At 42.0% G+C, this 19,344-nt stretch overlaps 1 protein-coding gene across 1 annotated transcript in view; it reads left to right on the top strand.

The window, feature by feature from the left end:
* Positions 1-12,525, top strand: part of DNAJC3 (DnaJ heat shock protein family (Hsp40) member C3) — a 58,569-nt gene extending 46,044 nt beyond the window's left edge. Inside the window, exons 10-12 of the mRNA XM_006156602.3 lie at positions 9,005-9,137; positions 10,321-10,469; positions 11,892-12,525. Of these exons, the coding sequence (XP_006156664.1) occupies positions 9,005-9,137; positions 10,321-10,469; positions 11,892-12,049 (440 nt within the window). The 3' untranslated portion in view covers positions 12,050-12,525. The remainder of the gene's footprint in view (positions 1-9,004; positions 9,138-10,320; positions 10,470-11,891) is intronic.
* The last annotated feature ends 6,819 nt before the right edge of the window (positions 12,526-19,344 follow it).

The following is a 19,344-nucleotide window of genomic DNA, read 5'->3' as shown; positions in this document are numbered from 1 at the left end:
CATAGGCAGTTTGTTATGACTCCCCTCTATAGCTCATTCCCTTTTGAGTTCTCTTCCTGCCCCCACTGTCACTTCCCAGCACCATTGATTCCTCTGGATCTTTCCTAGCCATTCTCCAAGAAGGGAAGAATCTTCTCCCAGCATTTTAGTTGCCCCGAATGGTATTCCCTGAGGGTGACATTTAGTCTAAAAGCCTTAAGAAACCAAAACAGGCAGAAACACACAGGAAATCCCAGTGTTGCCCATACCACTGCAATGTCTGTCTGCTGCTATTCACCTGCTGGGGCTTCAAGCAGTTTTTTTTAAAAAAAATTTTTTTTGAGAGGTTTTTGTTATAGCATGGGTGTGCTCACCAGAAAGACAGAGACAGAGAGACCGAAAGTGAGAAATCATCCCCCAGGGGAAATGACCATGCCACAGTGCCTTCTCCTCCATTCTCCTCTTGGGATCTTGAGCATGCATGCATGTACACCGGACGTAAGTTTAAGTCACTGGGTCTGGGACTTGAACCACGGTCAGTTACATGGGAGTCCAGCGACATAGCCATTATGCCAGCTGCTGGTCCCAAGTTTTAAAATATTTTGACCAGAGTTGATGGTGGCTTCCTGAGGGATGTTTGTGCCTGTAAAACCTTACTCAGTCATGCCACATATGGAATGTTCTTATCCTTCAGACATACATATTTTTTGTTGTTGTTTTATATTTTGTAATAGGGCACATGAGCTCTCCAGAGAGGAGAGTGACAGAGATACAGAGGGAGGAAAGTGAGAAATCCCCCCACAGGGTGGATGGCCATCCTCCCTGTGGGGGGATTTCTATGTCACAGTTCCTTCTACTCCCTTTTTCTCTTGGGATTTTGAGAATGATGCACATGTGCCCAGCATGATTTTCAAGTCATTGGGTGCAGGACTCAAACTGTGGTAGGGGATGCGGGAGTCCAGCGCCTTAAGTGCCACACCACCTGCTGATCCCAGGCATACACATTTGAAGTGAAATCAGAAACAGAATATAGAAAAGCAGCCTTTTAGTTGAACCTTTTGTGTCTCTGTGATAATAAAAATAATGTTTGCATTTATTTTTAAAGGATTATTTTAACATAGAATTGTATTATTTGTCAAGTATCTAAGTAATATAGTTTAGCTAGCACCTTCAAGACAGAAGAAAGGATCCAGGTAAGAAATGCTGGGAAATAATATCTGCTTGAAAATAATCTGATGGCGTACTTTGCTATTCTTAGTTAAATGTAAGAAACTTATCTAACAAGTCTTTAAGCTTGAAAATAAAATCAGTAGATTTTTTTTTTTTTTTTAATTCATGAAGCCCTGATTTAGGCTTGGGCCTGGGCTAAGGCTAGGGAGAGGGCTGGTGCTTGCGAAGTGAGAGTTCCTGGGAAAGAGAACGAGGGCCTCCTCTCAGACCCATTGCACGGGTTTACATTCTTTTCAGACCAAGGCTGATGCTCATGTGATGCCAAGATGAGTATTATTCAGAATTTGGGGGCTTTGAAATTTCTGGAAAAGTTCTCTGTAAACTCAAGTATTCTATCTCTCTTTGAATCTTAGGATATGCAGACAGATGATTTTGCATGTGTTCAGACTCCTGATATTTGCTCTTTTGGTATGTCATCTAGATCTGTTAGCTGACAGGGTCTGTAAAATAACATCCGGTCAGTGTGATGCCTGCCTGACTCAGGGATGTGTCACGTCATGTCTTTCATGGTAGGTTTATGTCTAATTGATTTATAGATAGTATATAAAACATGACCTCCTGATCAACTGGGAGTAGCTTCTGTGTACATTGTCAGATTTTTCTGGGGAAATGGTAGTTAATGTCATTGAATATGTAAATACTGAGAAATTTAAAGGATTCCAAGTTCTATGCTAATACGCTATAATTTTTGTTCATTACATATACTTAACTCTTTTTTGTTGTGAAGTTTATTTTTAATTTATTCCTGATACAGAATGTGTGCATATGAGAAAAAGAGACTGACAGGTGCCCTCACAGAGTATTGTCGTGCTGTGACCCCCTTTCCCCAGGCCTCCAGCTGAACAAGATCTTGGGGATGCATTTGTGTGCTCAGCATATTTCAGACTAACCAGCCTTCAAACTCAAGGTCAGCCATGTGACTTCTAGCATTGGCTGCACCACAGTGACTGGGCCTGTGTGCTTAAGCTTAATTCTACACAATACTCACTTTCCGTATTAGTTGCTCTTCCCCCCCCTCCCCCCAGGCTAAGAACTTTTATTCGTTGTGGCCTCTAGATGTCAGAAATGATCCGTTTTGATCACAGGGATGATAGGACTATAGGAGTACAGAGCTAGAAAAGGGACAGACCAGATCACATCATTCTTAGTTGCATCAAGATGTATTCTAAGTCTTCAGAGAGTCCAAAGTAACCATCAAGGTACCATTTTTGTACAGTTAACCTGGAGAGACCTAGCAGTGTGGATGTTTTCTGAACCACATTGAGATTTAATTATAAGCTGAGCACTGCAGTGGGAGAGGTTCTCTGGGAGGGTGCCAGGGCCAGCGTGGGCTAGCCTCTGGTCTCCTCCTTCAGAGCCTCTGGGTCTGTTCTGGCGCTGATGGCATCTTTCTTTTTTTTTCTTCTTCTTTTTTTTTAGAGACATAGAGACAGACAGTGAGAAATCATACTCTTGGGAGGGTGGGTAGCCACCCTCTTTTCCCCTTTTCCTCTATTTTCCTTTTTGGGATCTTGGGCATGCACGCACGTGTGCCTGGTGTGATTTTTCGAGCCACTGGGTCTAGGACTCAAGTTTCAGTTGGCTGTGTCGGAGTCCAGCAACGTAACCACTATGCTACCTGCTGGCCCTGCTGATGGCATCTTTCAGGACACCCACAATAACAGTCAGACTGTGCTAATTACAGATCTTTTTATGAAAGATCGTTGAACTGCGTTGCAGGGCATGCCAGACCATCCTCTCTGTCCCTGAGTTTTAGCTGCATTTTTCCTCTCATTAGAAACACTTCACATTTTAGTTTGGCTTTAAATCTAAAATCATTTTGTCTGGTCTAGTAGGTTCTCTATCATTTTTGTCATTGGGCTTCTAATAACAAGATCAACAGTAAGTATTATGAGTATTAGTCTGTCTTTGATTTGCCGTACGATCTATGTGCTTACTGGGCAAAGAGAAAGACAGAGAGGGAGAGAGAAAGAAAGCACTTCCCGTGAAGGATGGCCACACAATCCTTTATCCTCCATTTTCTTCTCAAGAGTTTAGGCATGCACGTTACATGTGCCTGGTATGTTTTTCAAGGTGCCAGGTCCAGGACTTGAGCTGTCCAGTTGGTCCTGTGGGATCCAGCCACCTTAACCACTATGCCACTGGCTGATCCTGTTGTGATTTTTAAGGAATTCATGTATACTCATTCACATGGATACTTTTGGGATCTTTTTCTAGTCATGGATTAATTTAGTCTAGCTTTTGAGGCAAGAAGGCTATATCCACGTTACCTCATGCTACCATCTCTGTGTGTCCCAGTGAGTTGAGAATAAGTTTATAATGCATGTCTTCTCTCTCCCTTTCTCTTGGACAGCACACTTCTAAGCTGAAACCTTTCCCGTTCAAAGATATATTCTGTAGTGCTATTTTCTATAACAGTCATGACTAGTCACTTGTGACTTATGAGCCTGATGGTCTTTGAGGCAGTCTCAAATGGGAAGGTTCCTGGTTCAAGTCTGGAGCCATCCCTGAATATGCTGGACACACACATGCCATTATCCAGGGCCAGCTGAAGGGTGGGTCATGATGTCACAGACCGTTCTGGGGATACATGCTCACTTTCTCTCTCTCACTTGTGCATGAGTTCATAGAGTAAATAAACTTAAAAAACAAACAAACCTAAGGAAATTCTCTCTAGGATTTGCCTTTGTAGTATTACCGGTAGCTGGTTTTTCTGATTTCATCACCTTTTATGGAAGGGCATTAACGAACTTACTCTCATCTCTCCCCTTTCTTTCCCCTTTATTGTTATTTTCCTTTCTGCATTGTCAAGACAGGTGTTCTGCTCTGTCAGTGTAATTACTGTCCTAGTTGTGCTAGTCTCAGCTCCGCCTGAAATACTCAGTGTGTGCATCCCTGCTTTGGCCATGGTTTCTCCAGTTGCCTCTGGGTGACTTCATCCTACAGTTGTTCCCTCAAGAAGTCTTGGGAAAATCTTCTCTGATTTCTACTGTGTTCAAAACTTTACCTTTTATACTTGAAGGGTAGTTTAGTTGGATCATAAAGTCCTTCACACACACTTTTTCCATGTACCTTGCAGTTACTGTCACATTCTCTTCTGGGACCAAATATTGCTATGGAGAATCTAGGGCCAGGTTTTCTGTCATATCTTCAAGATAGAGCCTTTATCTTCAAGTCTGTTAATTATCTTCAAGTGGTGAATTATGTAGGGTAGGTTTCAGTGTAGACGCTTCTGAGCCAGTTGACCCTGGTACCACATGTGCCCTTTTAGGATATATATTCAGTTTTCATTTCAGATAGTTCTCTTAGATTTAATCTGAAGTGTTTTGTTCTCTAATATTTGTTTTCTGCATGGATTGTATTTCCTTTGCCTGTCATCTTTAGCAGTAATATTTTCTTATCTTTGTAAATTGTTCCCATTGAATTTAAGTCCTTAATTATTTCTTCTTTCTTGTGTTCCTTCTCATTTCACCTTTACTTCTATGATCGTTTTGATTTCTTCCGATTTTTCATGAGCTCTGATCACTCATATTTTTATCTCCCCCTTGTTGTCTTAACAATCTTTTCTGATTTCCTGTTCTGCTTTGTGATTATCCTTAATAGAGGCGATTGGATGAAGTTTTTATAATTTATGTATAATGTTTGCTCAGTGTTTTCGTGTTTTCTTTGGCTGTTTTTCTGGTGCGTGGTTACGTTCTGTTCTTTTCCTATTTTAATTTGTACATTAAATATCTTTGAACTGATGCTATGCCATTTTTTTTTTAAAAAAAACTTATTACATATCATAAAATGAGTTGAATTGCTCTGCCCTAGCTACTTGTGGGGAAATTCCTTCGTGTGTGCGCATGTGCATAAGGGGGTGCCAGGGCCAGGGGAGCCTTCAGTATTTACCGGTTGCAGTGCTGTTTCAGTGTTTTTGCAGACATTGTGTTTCCTGATAAAATAGCTTTTTTGTATAGCCCCATTCCCTCTGCGTCTCTGAACCAAACTGTGTCCAGTACGTGGTCTTCTTTTTATTTTTGGAGAGGTTTTTGCTATAGGGCATGTGCGCTCGCCAGAAAGAAAGAGACAGAAAGTGAGAAATCACCCCCAGGGAAGATGACCATGCTGCAGTCCCTTCTCCTCCATTCTCCTCTCGGGATCTTGGGCACGCACGCACATGCACCTGGTGTAGTTTAAACCACCGGGTTCGGGACTTGAACCGCGGTTGAGGAGTCCAGTGACATAGCCATTATGCCAACTGCGGGTCCCCCAGCAGGTCTTCTCGACAACCTGCCCACTTCCTGGCTTCACAAAGAGGCATATCTTTTACACTTCAGGGTGAGCCTCTTACCTTTAGGAAGCGTACTGTGGCGGCTGCTTCCTGACACGTGCACAGGCCATCTGCTCTTCTCTCTCATTGTGTTCTTTTCTTGATGTCTGTCTTGTCCCCGGTAAGACCTGTGTTATCTCCACGATGTCTGCTCTAGATTTCGACGTTCTTATAATATGTAAATGATAAAATTGTCCTTTCAGCGTGAGCCCATGCCCTGGACAGTATATTTAGCTGTCATTTGCTGTGCTCCTGTGCCACTGGTTTTTAATGTTTGTTTTCCCCTCTTATCTTGGATTCATGGCTGTTATTAGTAGCTTGTAGCAGTTTTGTACAATTTGACTTATTTAGCTGAAAATGGAGTGGGCTGTTTCCCTCCCATCTGTCTGCTTGTTTCTTTGGGATGGGACCCTGGAGGAGAATGTCAGGGTCCTGTGCTGGGAGCAGGGTTTTAGTGGTGGCGGAGGGTGGAGCTAGAAATACCTGGTAGCAAGCTGTGTGTTGATGGAGGTGTGTGAGGTGGCCACGTCACTGGGGATGCTGCGTAGTGCTTCAGCTGTGGCTCTCTTTTGAAGGAAAGCTGACTGGGGACTTGCTAATGGATTGGTGAGAGGGGACGCACCCGTAGCTGTGTCTGTCTGTCTTCAAATGCTTTTCTGTATCAGGGAGCTTCTAGCAGGCTTTATGTGAATAGGACCTGTTCACGGAAAGGCCCCGCAGGGGCACCTGCCCAGCTGCCACGTCAGCAATTTTCGTATCAGCTGGAGCCGCTGGTGTGTGTTACTCCTGAGTGGAGATGATTGGCCATTTTTGGGTTCTGGGTCTGTTACTGAGGTCAGGTGCCCTGGGCACTCTCTCCTCTTGGTCCCAACAGCCATACCAGGGGCCTTCACATGCACTCTGCACAGAGACCAGTTCTTGGGCCACAGTGGGTGAATGGTGCAGCGAGCTGCTCCACATAGGAAAGTGAGAGCCTGCCCAGCCATGCCTTGGTCGGTCATCTGACTGTCCTGAGGGTGCTCCAGAGCTACTCCTGCTTGGTAAAGCACAATCTTTGGCCAAAAAGAACAGTTTCCAAACCTGCTGGGACCTCATTTACTGTGGATTATGGTTCTCTCTGCTCAGGTTTATTCATTCCTAACATGATCCCATTTGCTTTCTCTCTTCTTTACAATTTAATAAATCTCTGGCCAGTGCTTTCGGTGGGAAGGAGGGCAGGCAAACTCCTGGGCTTACTGTTTGCCATATTGATCTGCTTATTTGCATTGCTTCTTAGGAATGTGAGGGGAATGTGGAAAAAAATAATTTGGGATGGCTTTCTTTGTTTGTTTTTACGATTCAGAGGTCAGAAAACGAGCTGGCTAACATGCAGTATAAACTGTTCATCCAGGGCTGTGACATTTTGGCTTCTTGTACTTCTCACAGATGCCTAGCCATGGATGTGGGAGACCCATAACTGGGCACCTGGTACTTTTGGAGGTCTCTCTGTGGAGTGTGGAGTCTGAGAAAATGTAATTTAAAATGATTTATCTAGTCCATTACCCATAGCCATATAAATGTGGGAAAAGCATGTCTATCTTAAATAAAAATCTGTGTAAGACTGGTCTGAACATTTAAGTATGAAAGCACATTTTAAGTACAGAGTTTGCATAAGTAGCAAAATTTTATGTATTGAAACATTTCCTCCTTGTATTCCCCAAAATGATTTCCTTACTGGGCTGTGCTGTATGGGCTACTGGTGTTGATGGTAAAGCTAAAGCTAACCACTACTATGATGGTTTGTGCATTAAATTAGAAAACTTTGTGATGTCCCTGTGGCTTGGTTCACAGGAACATTTAATGATTCATACTGATATCTATTAGTAATGAACTAAGGTGAGAATTAGATTGTTAGGATAAAAGCAAGGAGGGATTTTCCTCCACATGGGCTAGAGCTGTGTGGATTCATTTTTCTGTATAGTGTATTTTCTTAGTCTCTCTCAAATATCTTTCTCATTTAATCTGACCAAAGTGCCTTCTTATACCCTTCCACAATTTGCTATTGCCATGAAGAATGTTCAGGTATGCTACAGTGAAATGAATTTCCATAAAAACTAGAACCTGCACACAACAACCCATTGTTTGAGTTGTGTGTCCAGGGAGAATGCTGAGGAAAATCTGTGTAGAAGGTTCCCAAGACCAGTCCCAGATTAGGGAATTCTGCTGGAGGCTACAGTTGGCTCACTACACAACCGTACTCAGGGCTAGGGCACATTCTGGTGAAAAGCAGCAGCAGTGGCAATAAAGGGAAAGTGCATGGGAGCAAAATCTGGAGGAAACCAGGTGGCAGATTCCAAATCTCCCCTCTCTGATGTCACACAGGACATGCTTCATTCTTCAAGCAATGAAAAATCCACAGCATGTGTGAGGTCTTGCCTACCAGGGCAGCTTAGTCCAGAGTTTCTCTCTGGGGCTAGTCACTAGACACTTCTGTCTAACCCACTCCTCAATTCTAGATGCCCAGGAGGAAAGCTGTCTGGTAGCCACCATATTGTTTGTACAGTCCTGGAGTAGAAAGCCATTCTAACCAGAGAAAATTGGGGACATCCTGAAATGCAGCTTCCCAGACGCCAACAACGTCAGCCTTTTCACACATGACAGTCTCGCTGCTCTGCTCTTGGCTTCATGATATTGGATATCTAGGTGCCTTATACTTACTAAATATTTAAAATGTTCTAAAATACAGATGGATGTGGATTATCCTTAGATTTCCCACACCAGGACCTCAGGATTGTAAGAGTCTGTGTTGAAGCCCCTGGGCAGCAGCCGTTCTGCCTGTTGGCAGTTACTGAACTATCCACCCCTTGCTGACCATTCTGGTTTCCTCTGCCACTGCCTTACTTTCCAATGTAACAGTCCCTCCAGCTCTAGTCTTCGGTGCTAAGATTATGCTGTAGAAAGTGTTGCATTAAGGGAACCAGCAGTTAGCATAATGGCTATGTCGCTGGACTCCCATGTAGTCAACTGAGGTTCGCATTCCGGACCTGGTGGCTTAAAATTCACACCGGGCGTGTGTGCGTGCGTGCCTAAGATCCTGAGAGGAGAATGGAGGAGAAGGGATTGTGGCGTGGCCATTCTCCCTGGGGGGTGATTTCTCACTTTCTGTCTCTATGTCTCTCTCTGTCTGGCGAGCACACACGCCCTATAGCAAAAGTCTCTCCAAAAAGAAAAAAGAAAGTGCTGCATTAAAATACCTCAAAGGTGTGGGGAGATTATGGGGGTAGACTGTTAAGTAAACAGCAGTGAATAACAAGCTATCTAAATTCAGCCCTAATTATGTTTTTTATAATTTTTTGAACAGAATTACTAATATAGCATTTAGGCTCTTAGCAGTAATGGTGAACGGATCAGGGATTATGACTTCAGAATCAGTTTTGTAGGAGAAGTAAAAGGCAAGAAGTTATAATTCCTTCTAACAGCATTATCTTAAACATATCTCAACAGCTATTCAGGATTATGAAACTGCTCAGGAACACAATGAAAATGATCAGCAGATTCGGGAAGGTCTAGAGAAAGCACAAAGACTACTGAAACAGTCGCAGAAACGAGATTATTATAAAATCTTGGGAGTAAAAAGGTGAATTATTAATCTGAAATTTCTACTGCTATTTTTTTAAAGCTAACCATTGCTTTTTTTCTTTCTCTGAATCATTTCCTTTTCTTACATATTTCAGTCACATAGATTGAACTTTAACAGTCTTTAACACCATAAAGCTATTTTGAATGTTACAGGTAGGTTTTCTTGGTAGAGATCAGAGATGCAAGATAGAAGATTAGTAGTTAGTGAAAAAAATGTAACTGTATAGCATAAATAGGTTCTAGGCTTAGCTTTTTAAGAAAGGTAAAGAGGTAGGAGGAGCTTTCTTGGTGGGGAGAGCAGGGAATAGGGAAATGGGGAATAGAAAAAAATACCTCTATGCCCAAAGTGAAGTAGCACTTTTAGAATTAACTTCCAGGCACTGGAGGTATGTAGTTTAGTCATGGAAGGTGGACTTTATATGAAAGTACATACTAAATGAACCATCAACTTTCAGTCCAAAATCTGAAACTTTGTTCTTACTAAGCTCATCCTACAGCCAAATTAAAGCTGGGGTTCAGAAAAATCAGGTATCTTCTTAATGCCAAGAATTGGGTCATGTTAGCTAGGGAATTCAGAAAGTTTACAAATTCACCTGTGTGATTTTTTTTTTAAGGGAAAGTTGTAAATATCAGGATTACCTAATTTTATTTCCAGTAAGATTTTTTTTTTTAAGTTTTTGCCATAGGGCACATATACTTACCAGAGAGAGTGAGAGAGAGAGAGAGAGAGAGAGAGAGAGAGAGAGAGAGAGAAAGAGAGACAGTGTGAGGGAAAGCGAGAAATCACCCCCTAGTGGGAGTGGCCACATTGCAATCCATTTTCCTCCTGGGTTTCTGGGAACACACGCACATGCGCCTGGCATGATTTTCAAGCCACCAGGTCTGGAACTTGAAATGTGGTTGGCCATGTGGGGTCCAGCGCCTTAACCACCAGGCCACCTGCTGCCTCCTCACCCCTCCCCAGTAAGATTCTGATCTTAGTGAGCAATGGTCTAAGGAAGCCTGACCAGCTGTAATGATCGTCCAGAACTGTATGTTAGATCGTGGCCTCTTCTGCCACTGTGACTTAGGAAACTAGGCTGTTCATCGCCAGTGGGATCTTAACTAGCTCTTCTGATGTTTATCACAGTGTATTAGACACTTTTAAAGTAACAACTGTGACTTAATTTTACCATCCTTAGAAATGCCAAAAAGCAAGAGATCATTAAAGCATATAGAAAATTAGCACTGCAGTGGCACCCAGATAACTTCCAGAATGAGGAAGAAAAGAAAAAAGCTGAGAAAAAGTTCATCGACATAGCAGCTGCTAAAGAAGTCCTCTCTGATCCAGGTACTGCATGCCCCTCACGTACTCCTATTCTTGAAATTCCTGAATTGGCAATTGGTGACTTATTAGCTCTTTCTCCATGGCCTGTCTCTGAGGCAGTTGCAGAAATGGAGAGTGCGGACTGTGGACTGTGTGGACAGTGAGGGGAACGTGCTCAGAGGCACTGGCCCGGGCCTTATAGTTTCAGGAGTCCAGTCTTAGGTCTGCCCTTGTCCCCACTGACTCTGGGGACCCTTGATACATGGTGCAGTGCAAAGCCTGGGGGAATTGGAAGGCCTGAGATTGAATCTTTTTTTCCTACTTGAATAAGTTACTGAAACTTTTCACTGGTGCACTGAGGGTATACCATTGAGTACAATGCAATGGCCCTTACCAACAGAGTCCTTGTAACTCACAGGCCAGTGATTAATTGTCTTTAGCAAACTCACAGGAGCTTGCTGAGGAATGGAGAAGAGCAGGTAGCCCTGGCCCAAGTGTGTGTGCCACAATCTTGCCCTTAGTCAGTGAGCCTTAATTTTCCTGACTGATGTACATAATTTCACCATGCATCAATACAGCCCAGAAAGGAAGGGGCAAATAGGTGAAGAACTGAGGTAATGAACAATGCTTTGCTACTTTCAGAGAGAATTTACTAAGTAAAAATTGAGCCCCTACAATACCCTTTGAATGGTTTGACCCTGTCAGCCTGTGCAGGGTATGGTGGGGTGGCTCGCTCAGTCTGGGAGTCAGGAGTCTTCTTAGGGGAGGTGGACTCGAGCTGAGTTTGAGGGAGCTGCCAAGGGGCAGGCTGAGTGCAGCAGAGGCAGGCCCCGAGAAAAGCCTCGCGACTCCCATTATTTTCAGAATGAATTTTTTCTAATTTCCTCTCAAGGCATCAGTTCTTTCTTCTATCCTTGTAGTGTTCTTAAGGTCCCCTTTTGCTCAGGCCTGAGAGGCACAGCAGTGGCACCAATCCCAGGGGAGGGAAAGGTGAGCCTCCTGGAGTTGTGCCTTATGGTGGCCTCACTCACCTCCCGTTTGGGGCAACTTAGTGCTGCTCAGATAGAATAGTGAGGCTCCGGGAAGCTCATTAGTTGCCTGGGGAGAAATGAGGCCATTGCTTGGCAGATTTCACTTGTAGAGCTAGGGAAGTGACATGGCCATTTCATCAGAATATAACTTTGAGAGGTCTCACTTTTGTAATTATTTCCAAAGAATTTCCTTGGAAAGCTGCCAAGCTTGGGTAGCTGCTTCTGAGGTGAGATTTAAGCAGCCTGAACTTCAGCTTCTTCTCTGACTAGGGTTTCTCTGGTTTCTGTTAAGTGGGAAGCAGGGAGCATGGATTTGGATATTAGGCACAAAGGTTTTGAAAATTGAAAAGTGTTTCCCAGGCCTAAACCCACCACCACTTATATCTGGATCTTAATTTGTTGATTTATTTTCTAGAAATGAGGAAGAAATTTGATGATGGAGAAGATCCCCTGGATGCAGAGAGCCAACAAGGAGGTGGTGGCAACCCTTTCCACAGAAGCTGGAACTCATGGCAAGGGTTCAACCCCTTCAGTTCAGGCGGACCGTTTAGATTTAAATTCCATTTCAATTAAACCAACTGTTTTTCTGCTCTTCTTCCTTAATTTTTTTAAAAGATTAAAAACAAAGAAACCTTGTTCTGGGATCCTAATGAAAAAAAAAAAATTCAAATCTTTCTGTTTATCCATGACCAAAGAGTTGTTTTAATAGGGAAAATCTGTTCTTATCCATTTTAGACTTAGGGCTGATAGGTTTGCAAGGATAGGGAGGTGTGGAATGATTGTTTCTGATAAAGCAGCCTGCCTACACTCCATGGAGTGGCCTGAGGCAGGCTCGCCTGTAGAATGGCTCTCGTGGTGTTTCTACACTGGAGCATGTAAAGGTTCTTTTTAGATTTTTTTTCTTACAGCCTTGCATAGTCAAGGAGAGCCTGGATGTGTGAGGAGCAGCTGCCATCTTGATGACAGTGAGTTGTGTGTCAGTGTTCTCAGAGAATGTGAACATTCTGAGGCCATGTTCTTAGGGATGAGCTCTCATTTATGTTCATGTCTGAAGACTCAAGCCAGTGTGGAAATAACCTGCAAGGTAAGCTTAGATTTCGGTCAGTCCAGTCACTTACGATTGTGTGAAATCACTGAGCTCATTTAGTGTAAATGCCTTTACACACCTGCCAGTGGCAACAAGCTGTCACTGACGAAATGGCAGGTCCATTTCTTGGGAAACCTGCTACCAAATAGTAGTCAGTATATCCGGGTGTAGACATTGGGTTGATGTAAGGCAGTCTCTTTTTTTTTTTTTTTTTTTTTTTTTTTTTTTTTTTTTTTTTTTTTTTTTTTTTTTTTTTTTTTTTTTTTTTTTTTTTTAATTCAGTACCTTGAAGAGAATATTGAAAACCACTTAACTTGATTTTAATTGTAAAAGCTTATTGACCCTCTGGTTTAATTTATTAAGCACAAATTAAAGGTAATACATAAACTAGGTTCAGATAATGTAGCAGTGGTATTATTTAAAATAATATTGCTGAAGTATAGATCAAAATGTTTTAAACAACTGAAGTTCTGAGTTGTCATATAGAACTTCCTGTAGCAGGACTGGCGTGGACATGTAAAGTTACTCTGCTGACATAAACACAAGAATGCCACGTCTCCCACTTCTACTAAATACAGTGAGCCACCTTGTCTCACTCCTCCTCATGCATCCAGGCCTGACCTCTGGGCTGTAGGGACTGCATGCGGGCCCCTTTGCCGGTGTGTGTTAAAAAGCAGATCTGCCTCTACCAGACCTGGATGCCTATAGACGTTCTCCTGTGCAGAGAAAATAGGGGCTTGAGAATCTAGTCAGCTCTGGCTGTTTTCTACCATCATTCCCTTTAATCAGATGATATCTCCTTGTGAAATGCCTTACCTTCTAAGAAGGTAACTGTTTTAAGAAACTAACTACTCTGGGGGGTGGGCCATGCAAAGTTTCCACGCATACATGTTTTTTGTATACTGGAAAATTTTTGCCCGACCGAAAAATGAGTGTTACTTTACGAATATTGAATGTTTATGGAACTATCAATGTTGGATTTAAAATCTAAGACAGTTACTTTAGATGAGAATTATTGCCTTTAATCTGAAAAGGTTGTTTTTGCCTTGAAGCATTTTTAAGCATTTTAAAGATTTTAATGAAATCAAGCATTTTAATTCATTGTGGAAGGCCACCTGACCTCGAATGTCTGCAGTAGCCAAGCACAAATCATTCGCTTCTGCAGTCTTATCCTAAAACACATGAGGAAAAACTTTTACTGAGAGACAAAAGTCACATACATAGTTGAATTAAGCAAAACCACTTAGGTGCTTTTCACATCTATTTGAGTCTTTTTCTTACCAATAAAATTAATAGTGCATTTTGGAAACTAGTGAACAGCTTGAAGCTTTTGTTTATTTTAATGTCTGAATACTCAAGCCAGTGTGAAAATAATCTCCAAGGTAAAATCATTTTTTTTCTTATTCTTAATTTTAGTAATCTCATTATTCATTAGTATGTCAGCAATATTTTCTTTTTCAATCTGGTTCCATTTGTATATGATGTCACTGTGACCTCTTTGAAATATGGTGATGGCCTCGACCAACTTACAAAAATACAAATTTTCACATGGGATGAGAACAAGAAAATAGCAAGTCACTTGCCCTTCCATTTGGAGGAGAGGATGAAGAGTTCCCACTATAAGGAGCCAGTTTGTGTGGGGCGGTTGAGGGGTAGGCCACATGGGAGATGTGTCCTGGCCTTCCTGCCAGCCTGCTGCCAGAGGCAGGTTTGTATTTTTTTTCCCCACTGTACAACCATAATTTCTGTTCTGAAGTCTCACCCTGGATTTAATGTAGTCATCCTAACTGAAATGTGCAATTACTTGCCTGTTTTGGGTGAAGAGAGAGGAGAACTTATAGTGCCAAATGCCAGTGCCACGGAGGGAAGGAATTCTCTGGAATCTGTTGTTTTGGTGATCAGTGAAGAAAATAAGCACCTCTGAGTTCCAGCGTTGACAGCCATCGTCAGCCTTCTGGTGTCCACACGAATGGAAAGATGGTCACTCCGTGCTTTCCTTGAGCAGCAACTGAGGAAAGTCCTGGTTGTGTAAAGGGATAGAATGGTCACAGTCATTCCTCCTGTGTGACTTAGGGTATCATTATGTAATGTAAACACATGTTACTAAAAAGCTGTTTACTTTTTTGGTATGGGGGGGAACTACTTCCACTTTTCAGTCTGTTTTAGGGGACAGTAGGTACCAGGTAACCTTGTGGCTCTTTAGGGAGGAATAAAAGCAGGGGGGAGGTGGCCTAGCCTTATTTCTATTATATTCCGTTTGGAAGCCCCTCCCTTCATTTTTGGCACACTCCATGAGTGGAAGATCATTGGTCTGTACATTGTGGGTATTTTCCACAGCAGGAAGTATTAAACACTTCAGTCTAAAAACATGAAAAATGTTCTAAAAAGGGAGGTTAAATTTATTTCATTCCTCAACTGTGAAAGTTCATGCTTTCTTACCAATAGATGAAAACTTGAAGACAATTTCAATACTGATGTAAATTGGACATAATATGATACTAATTTTAAAATGTCTTTTTAGTCAGTATTAAGTCTATTTTTAATTATCAGTATGAAAGCAAAATTTTAAAGCTGTGATAATGGAATCTGAAAACTATCTAGATTTTTAAAGAGAAAAATGTACCGATAATCAAGTAGGGAAAAAAAGCCAGTTGAATCAAAATTTGATATTGATACCATTTTCTATTCAGGGTGTGTAATGAAAAAATTTAACCCTTAAAGGTAGGAGATTGGTCAGAAGGTGTGTTTGATATTTACCATGGAAAAGGCATAAAATGTGTATGTAAAAAGTGGCTTCTCAGTCAGGCCTGCATTGGAGCTGACCGCCCCCACAAACATGGCTCTGGGAATGGGCTTTGGGAGAAGCACACGCCCATGGGCCAACCAGAGGATTTACGTGACTTTGAATGTAGCTGGCGTTCCCTTATTCGTAAAGGGAAGAGAAAGGCAAATGCAAGTTTGCCAGTAACTGATGTCCTCATTCTAAATCAGATCATTCCCTTTTTGTTCCTGGCAGAGTTTATTGTGTAATTTCGAGTGATTTAAGAAGTGGTGATAATTTCTTTTTACAGAGGAACTCATTTGCTGAATGACTTAGAGTGAATTAGCCACTGCGTGGCTCTGTGTACAGTAACAGGTTTTGCACTCGTCTGCTGTCGGAGCACTTGCTGCAGTGAAAGCGGAGCACGAGGAGGTGAAAATGAGCCGTTTGACAAGTTAAAACACTGCTCTTATCGTGAGGTTACGGTTTGTTTTCAATTGAGACAAGACTAAATAACCTAACCCATCTCAATTTAGTGTTTTAATAAAAAAAGAACCTCAAATTATTTGAAATGGTTCTCTGACGTGTCTGCAAATATGGGTACTATTTTTATGCCCGTGTATTTTCACATTTAATAAAAATATTTATGGTCATATCAGTACTTTCTTGCTTTTGGTTCATTTTTAGTCTTTGAGTATAAGAAACTTCTAGTCTGTATCCAACTTGACTACACACAAAATCAGTCACGAAAATGACAACGGGGAAGGTTAGAGCATGAAAAGCTGAAATGGCTAAACTATTTTAGCACTTGAAGATTCCGAGCACAGGCAGGACTTAACAGAGTGGGCGGTTCTTCCATTTCTGGTCTAAAGTCTAACACTTCAACTGACTTGAAGGCTTTCTCTCTTATACCCTAGATGCACATTTCCACTAAGGTCCTAAGGAAGGACCTGGCTGGCACTCCTACTTCAGTTCCTCCTCAGCATCACTTCAGACCTTTCCTCACACTTGTCCTTAGCAACACTTTCATTTGGATTTCTACTCCCTGCTGTTCATACTGGTCTAGTTCCTTCCAAGGGACAGCCCAGTGCAAAGTAGGTGCTTAAATTATTTGAATTTGAAATCTCATTGAACTGTGAAATATTTATTGAATTTGGTCAAGTTAGGAAGACCTACTACCCTAGTGACCTTATTTAGATCAGACTCTTTAGAAACAGCTTCCTGGTGGAAGTAGACAGTGGGGAAATAAAGGACAAGACAATATGCCACTGGCTGGAAGACACTAAACACATCAGTGGGAGATGTAAGGACAAGGACCTTTGAGTGAAAAGCACTTTGATGCTATAGACTAGGTACTCTGCTGCATCTCTGTGGTTAGTTCTGTATACTTCATAGTTGACCTTGTCCAGCAAGGCTAATGCCATAATCGTTCCTTCTCTCCTTTTCACCCCAAATCTTAAAACATTTCCCATGCAAATAATGTTCTGGTTTTGAGCCAGTCTTTCAAAGTTCAATTAATTTTTCTTCCTGTAGTTCTAATAAAAATCTTTAATTTTCAAAGTGAAATCACACCAGATAGCATACAAACCTTACATAGTTGAGTAGACCCACGACTGAAGTGAATTTTAAGTAATTATGAACTGCAGAGGGCAAGACCATTTTCCAAATCTGAAATCTTTATAAGAAAGGTATTAACAGTATGTTCTAAGTCAAGGGAAGTTTTTTTGATAAATTGAGTTAATATACCACAAAACGAGGAACAGTGATCTATTTACTGTAATTTAAGACTTTTTTTTTTTTTAAAAAGAGTGAGATTGGCAATAGGATAGGTTTGCATACTTGACCATAACATCTAAAATACAAAATTGCCTGTAATTTGAACTTCAGCCACCAGAGTTTTTAGATTCCCACATCTCCTTTCCCTCATTTTGCCACCAAAGGTGAGATTTTAATCAAACTGATTCTTCGGAAATGAGTGGACCCCGTTAAGTCTATTAAATAACAGAAGTGGGCAAGAGAGTGGCTGGAGTTGCAACTCAGTTTTTGGTTACTGAATATAGATTCATCAATACTCTTTGCTTTATCTCGAGAACCATGGATCTGAGATATAACAGTCATTTAGTGAACAGTCTTATAAGTTCATTAGGGAAAAGTTAAATTTCACTCACATCTTTGCTGCTATATTTCAGAGAAGAAAATTCTCTTAGCCATATTTTAATTACTGTTCTAGCCTGTTCACTGTTGCCAATAATGGAATCCACAGACTGGGTAATAATAAACTAACGTTTTATTCAGCTCACAGTTCTGACGGTCTATGGCCAAGGGGCCATGCCTGATGAGGGTCTTCTTGCTGGATGGGATTCTCTAGGAGTCCCATGAAGGTGAAGAACATCACATGGTGAGAAGGCAACAGCAGGTCTGCTCTTTTTTAAAAGTTAATTTCTTGGGGGCCAGCATGTGGCATGGTGATTAAAGTGTGGGACTAGCACATGACTGCATTGTTCAAGTCCTGGACCTGGTGGCTTGAAAATCAAGCCAGAAATGTATGAAGGAGTGCTCCAAATCCTGAGAGAAGAATGGAGAAGGGACGCAGCGTGGCCACCCACCCCCCAAGGGGGTGCTTTTTTACTTTCCATTTCACTGTCTCTTTCCAGTGAGCACATGTGCCCTATAGCAAAAATCTTTTTTAAAAAAAAGTTAATTTCTTGAGTCAGCAGGTGGCATAGAGGTTAAGGCAGTGGGTCCTACACAGCTGATTCCATGGTTTGAGTCCTGGACTTAGTGGCTTGAGATCCTGATCATGCCAGCATGTGTGCAGATGTCCCTCAAATCCTGAGAGGAGACTGGAGAAGGATTGTGACATGGCCATCTCCCTGTAGGGGTGATTTCTCACTTCCCCTCTATCTCTCTCCCCAGTGAGTGCACATGCACATGCCCAATGGAAGAAGTAAAAAAAGCTAAAAACAGAAGCAAAAACAAGTTAATTTCTTTCATATATGGCACAGAGAATGAGAAAGATGAGCATCTCAACAGGTCCCCTGCTGTGATCTCCCCAGCCTTTTCAGTCAGCCATATCATGGGCATGCATGCTTGGTTTGCACAGGTTGACCAAGGAACTGAACCTGTGATATTTAACATGGATCTGGCACTGCTTGAGCAGTGCATTACTGCTGTGGTAACGGGCTAGCTCTTTCCTTTCTTATAAAGTCCCAGGATTCAATCTAGGGCCCTGCCTGATAACCTTATCTAATCCTAACTGTTCCACTTTTTAATACCATAGTGAGATTAAGTTTCCACCCTCTTAATACCATCACAATAGCAACCAATGGAGGAGTCCAACCTGGTGGGGCTCCAGGACCTGTCTGAGCCCCTTGACCTTTGAGCATCGCTTCCGGTCAGTTCAGTAAGTTGGCTGTACGTCCCCCGACCTTGGAACAAGCTTGGGTCATTTAGCATGTCGACAAGGCCGCTTGCTATTCGCTCCGGGACTGTGGTAGCCTTGCTGGGAAGTGACCCCCCTCTGACTCCCCGATTTACTACTACAAAAGAATTACATAGCTCCCTCATACATCTTGAGTGTGTGGTAGGATTTCCCAAAAAGTCCCCCGACCGCTCCCCTTTACCCTGACCATTTACTGTTAATTACAGCGCTTCATTGGGCACAGTAAAGGGTGTGCTAAAGTTCTTCTTGATCTTTGGAAGGCCCTTCAAGACACATTTAATATAAATAACCTTTTCACGTACAATAGGACGGGGCCGAAACTGGCCCAGGACGCTCTCGTCCCATGGTAACTAATGTTCTAACAAAATACATAACAGTGGTGCCATAGGCTACACAAATGTATCCACAACACCATAAACCCATTTTAAAGTTTTTCATTAACTTATTAATCACTTCACCACCAGTGGAAAAGGCTGTATCCCTGCCCTCATCAAGTGAACACTAATTTCACCCCTTCAGGATAGGTAAATATATTAAGATTCCTTAAGTTTTAGATCCCTATAGAATTATATAAGTAT

This window comes from Tupaia chinensis, unplaced genomic scaffold (assembly GCF_000334495.1).
Source record: "Tupaia chinensis unplaced genomic scaffold, TupChi_1.0 Scaffold000503_1, whole genome shotgun sequence".
Taxonomy (NCBI): domain Eukaryota; kingdom Metazoa; phylum Chordata; class Mammalia; order Scandentia; family Tupaiidae; genus Tupaia; species Tupaia belangeri.
Note: the sequence above shows the minus strand (reverse complement) of the source record. Positions and strands in the feature narration are given on the sequence as shown.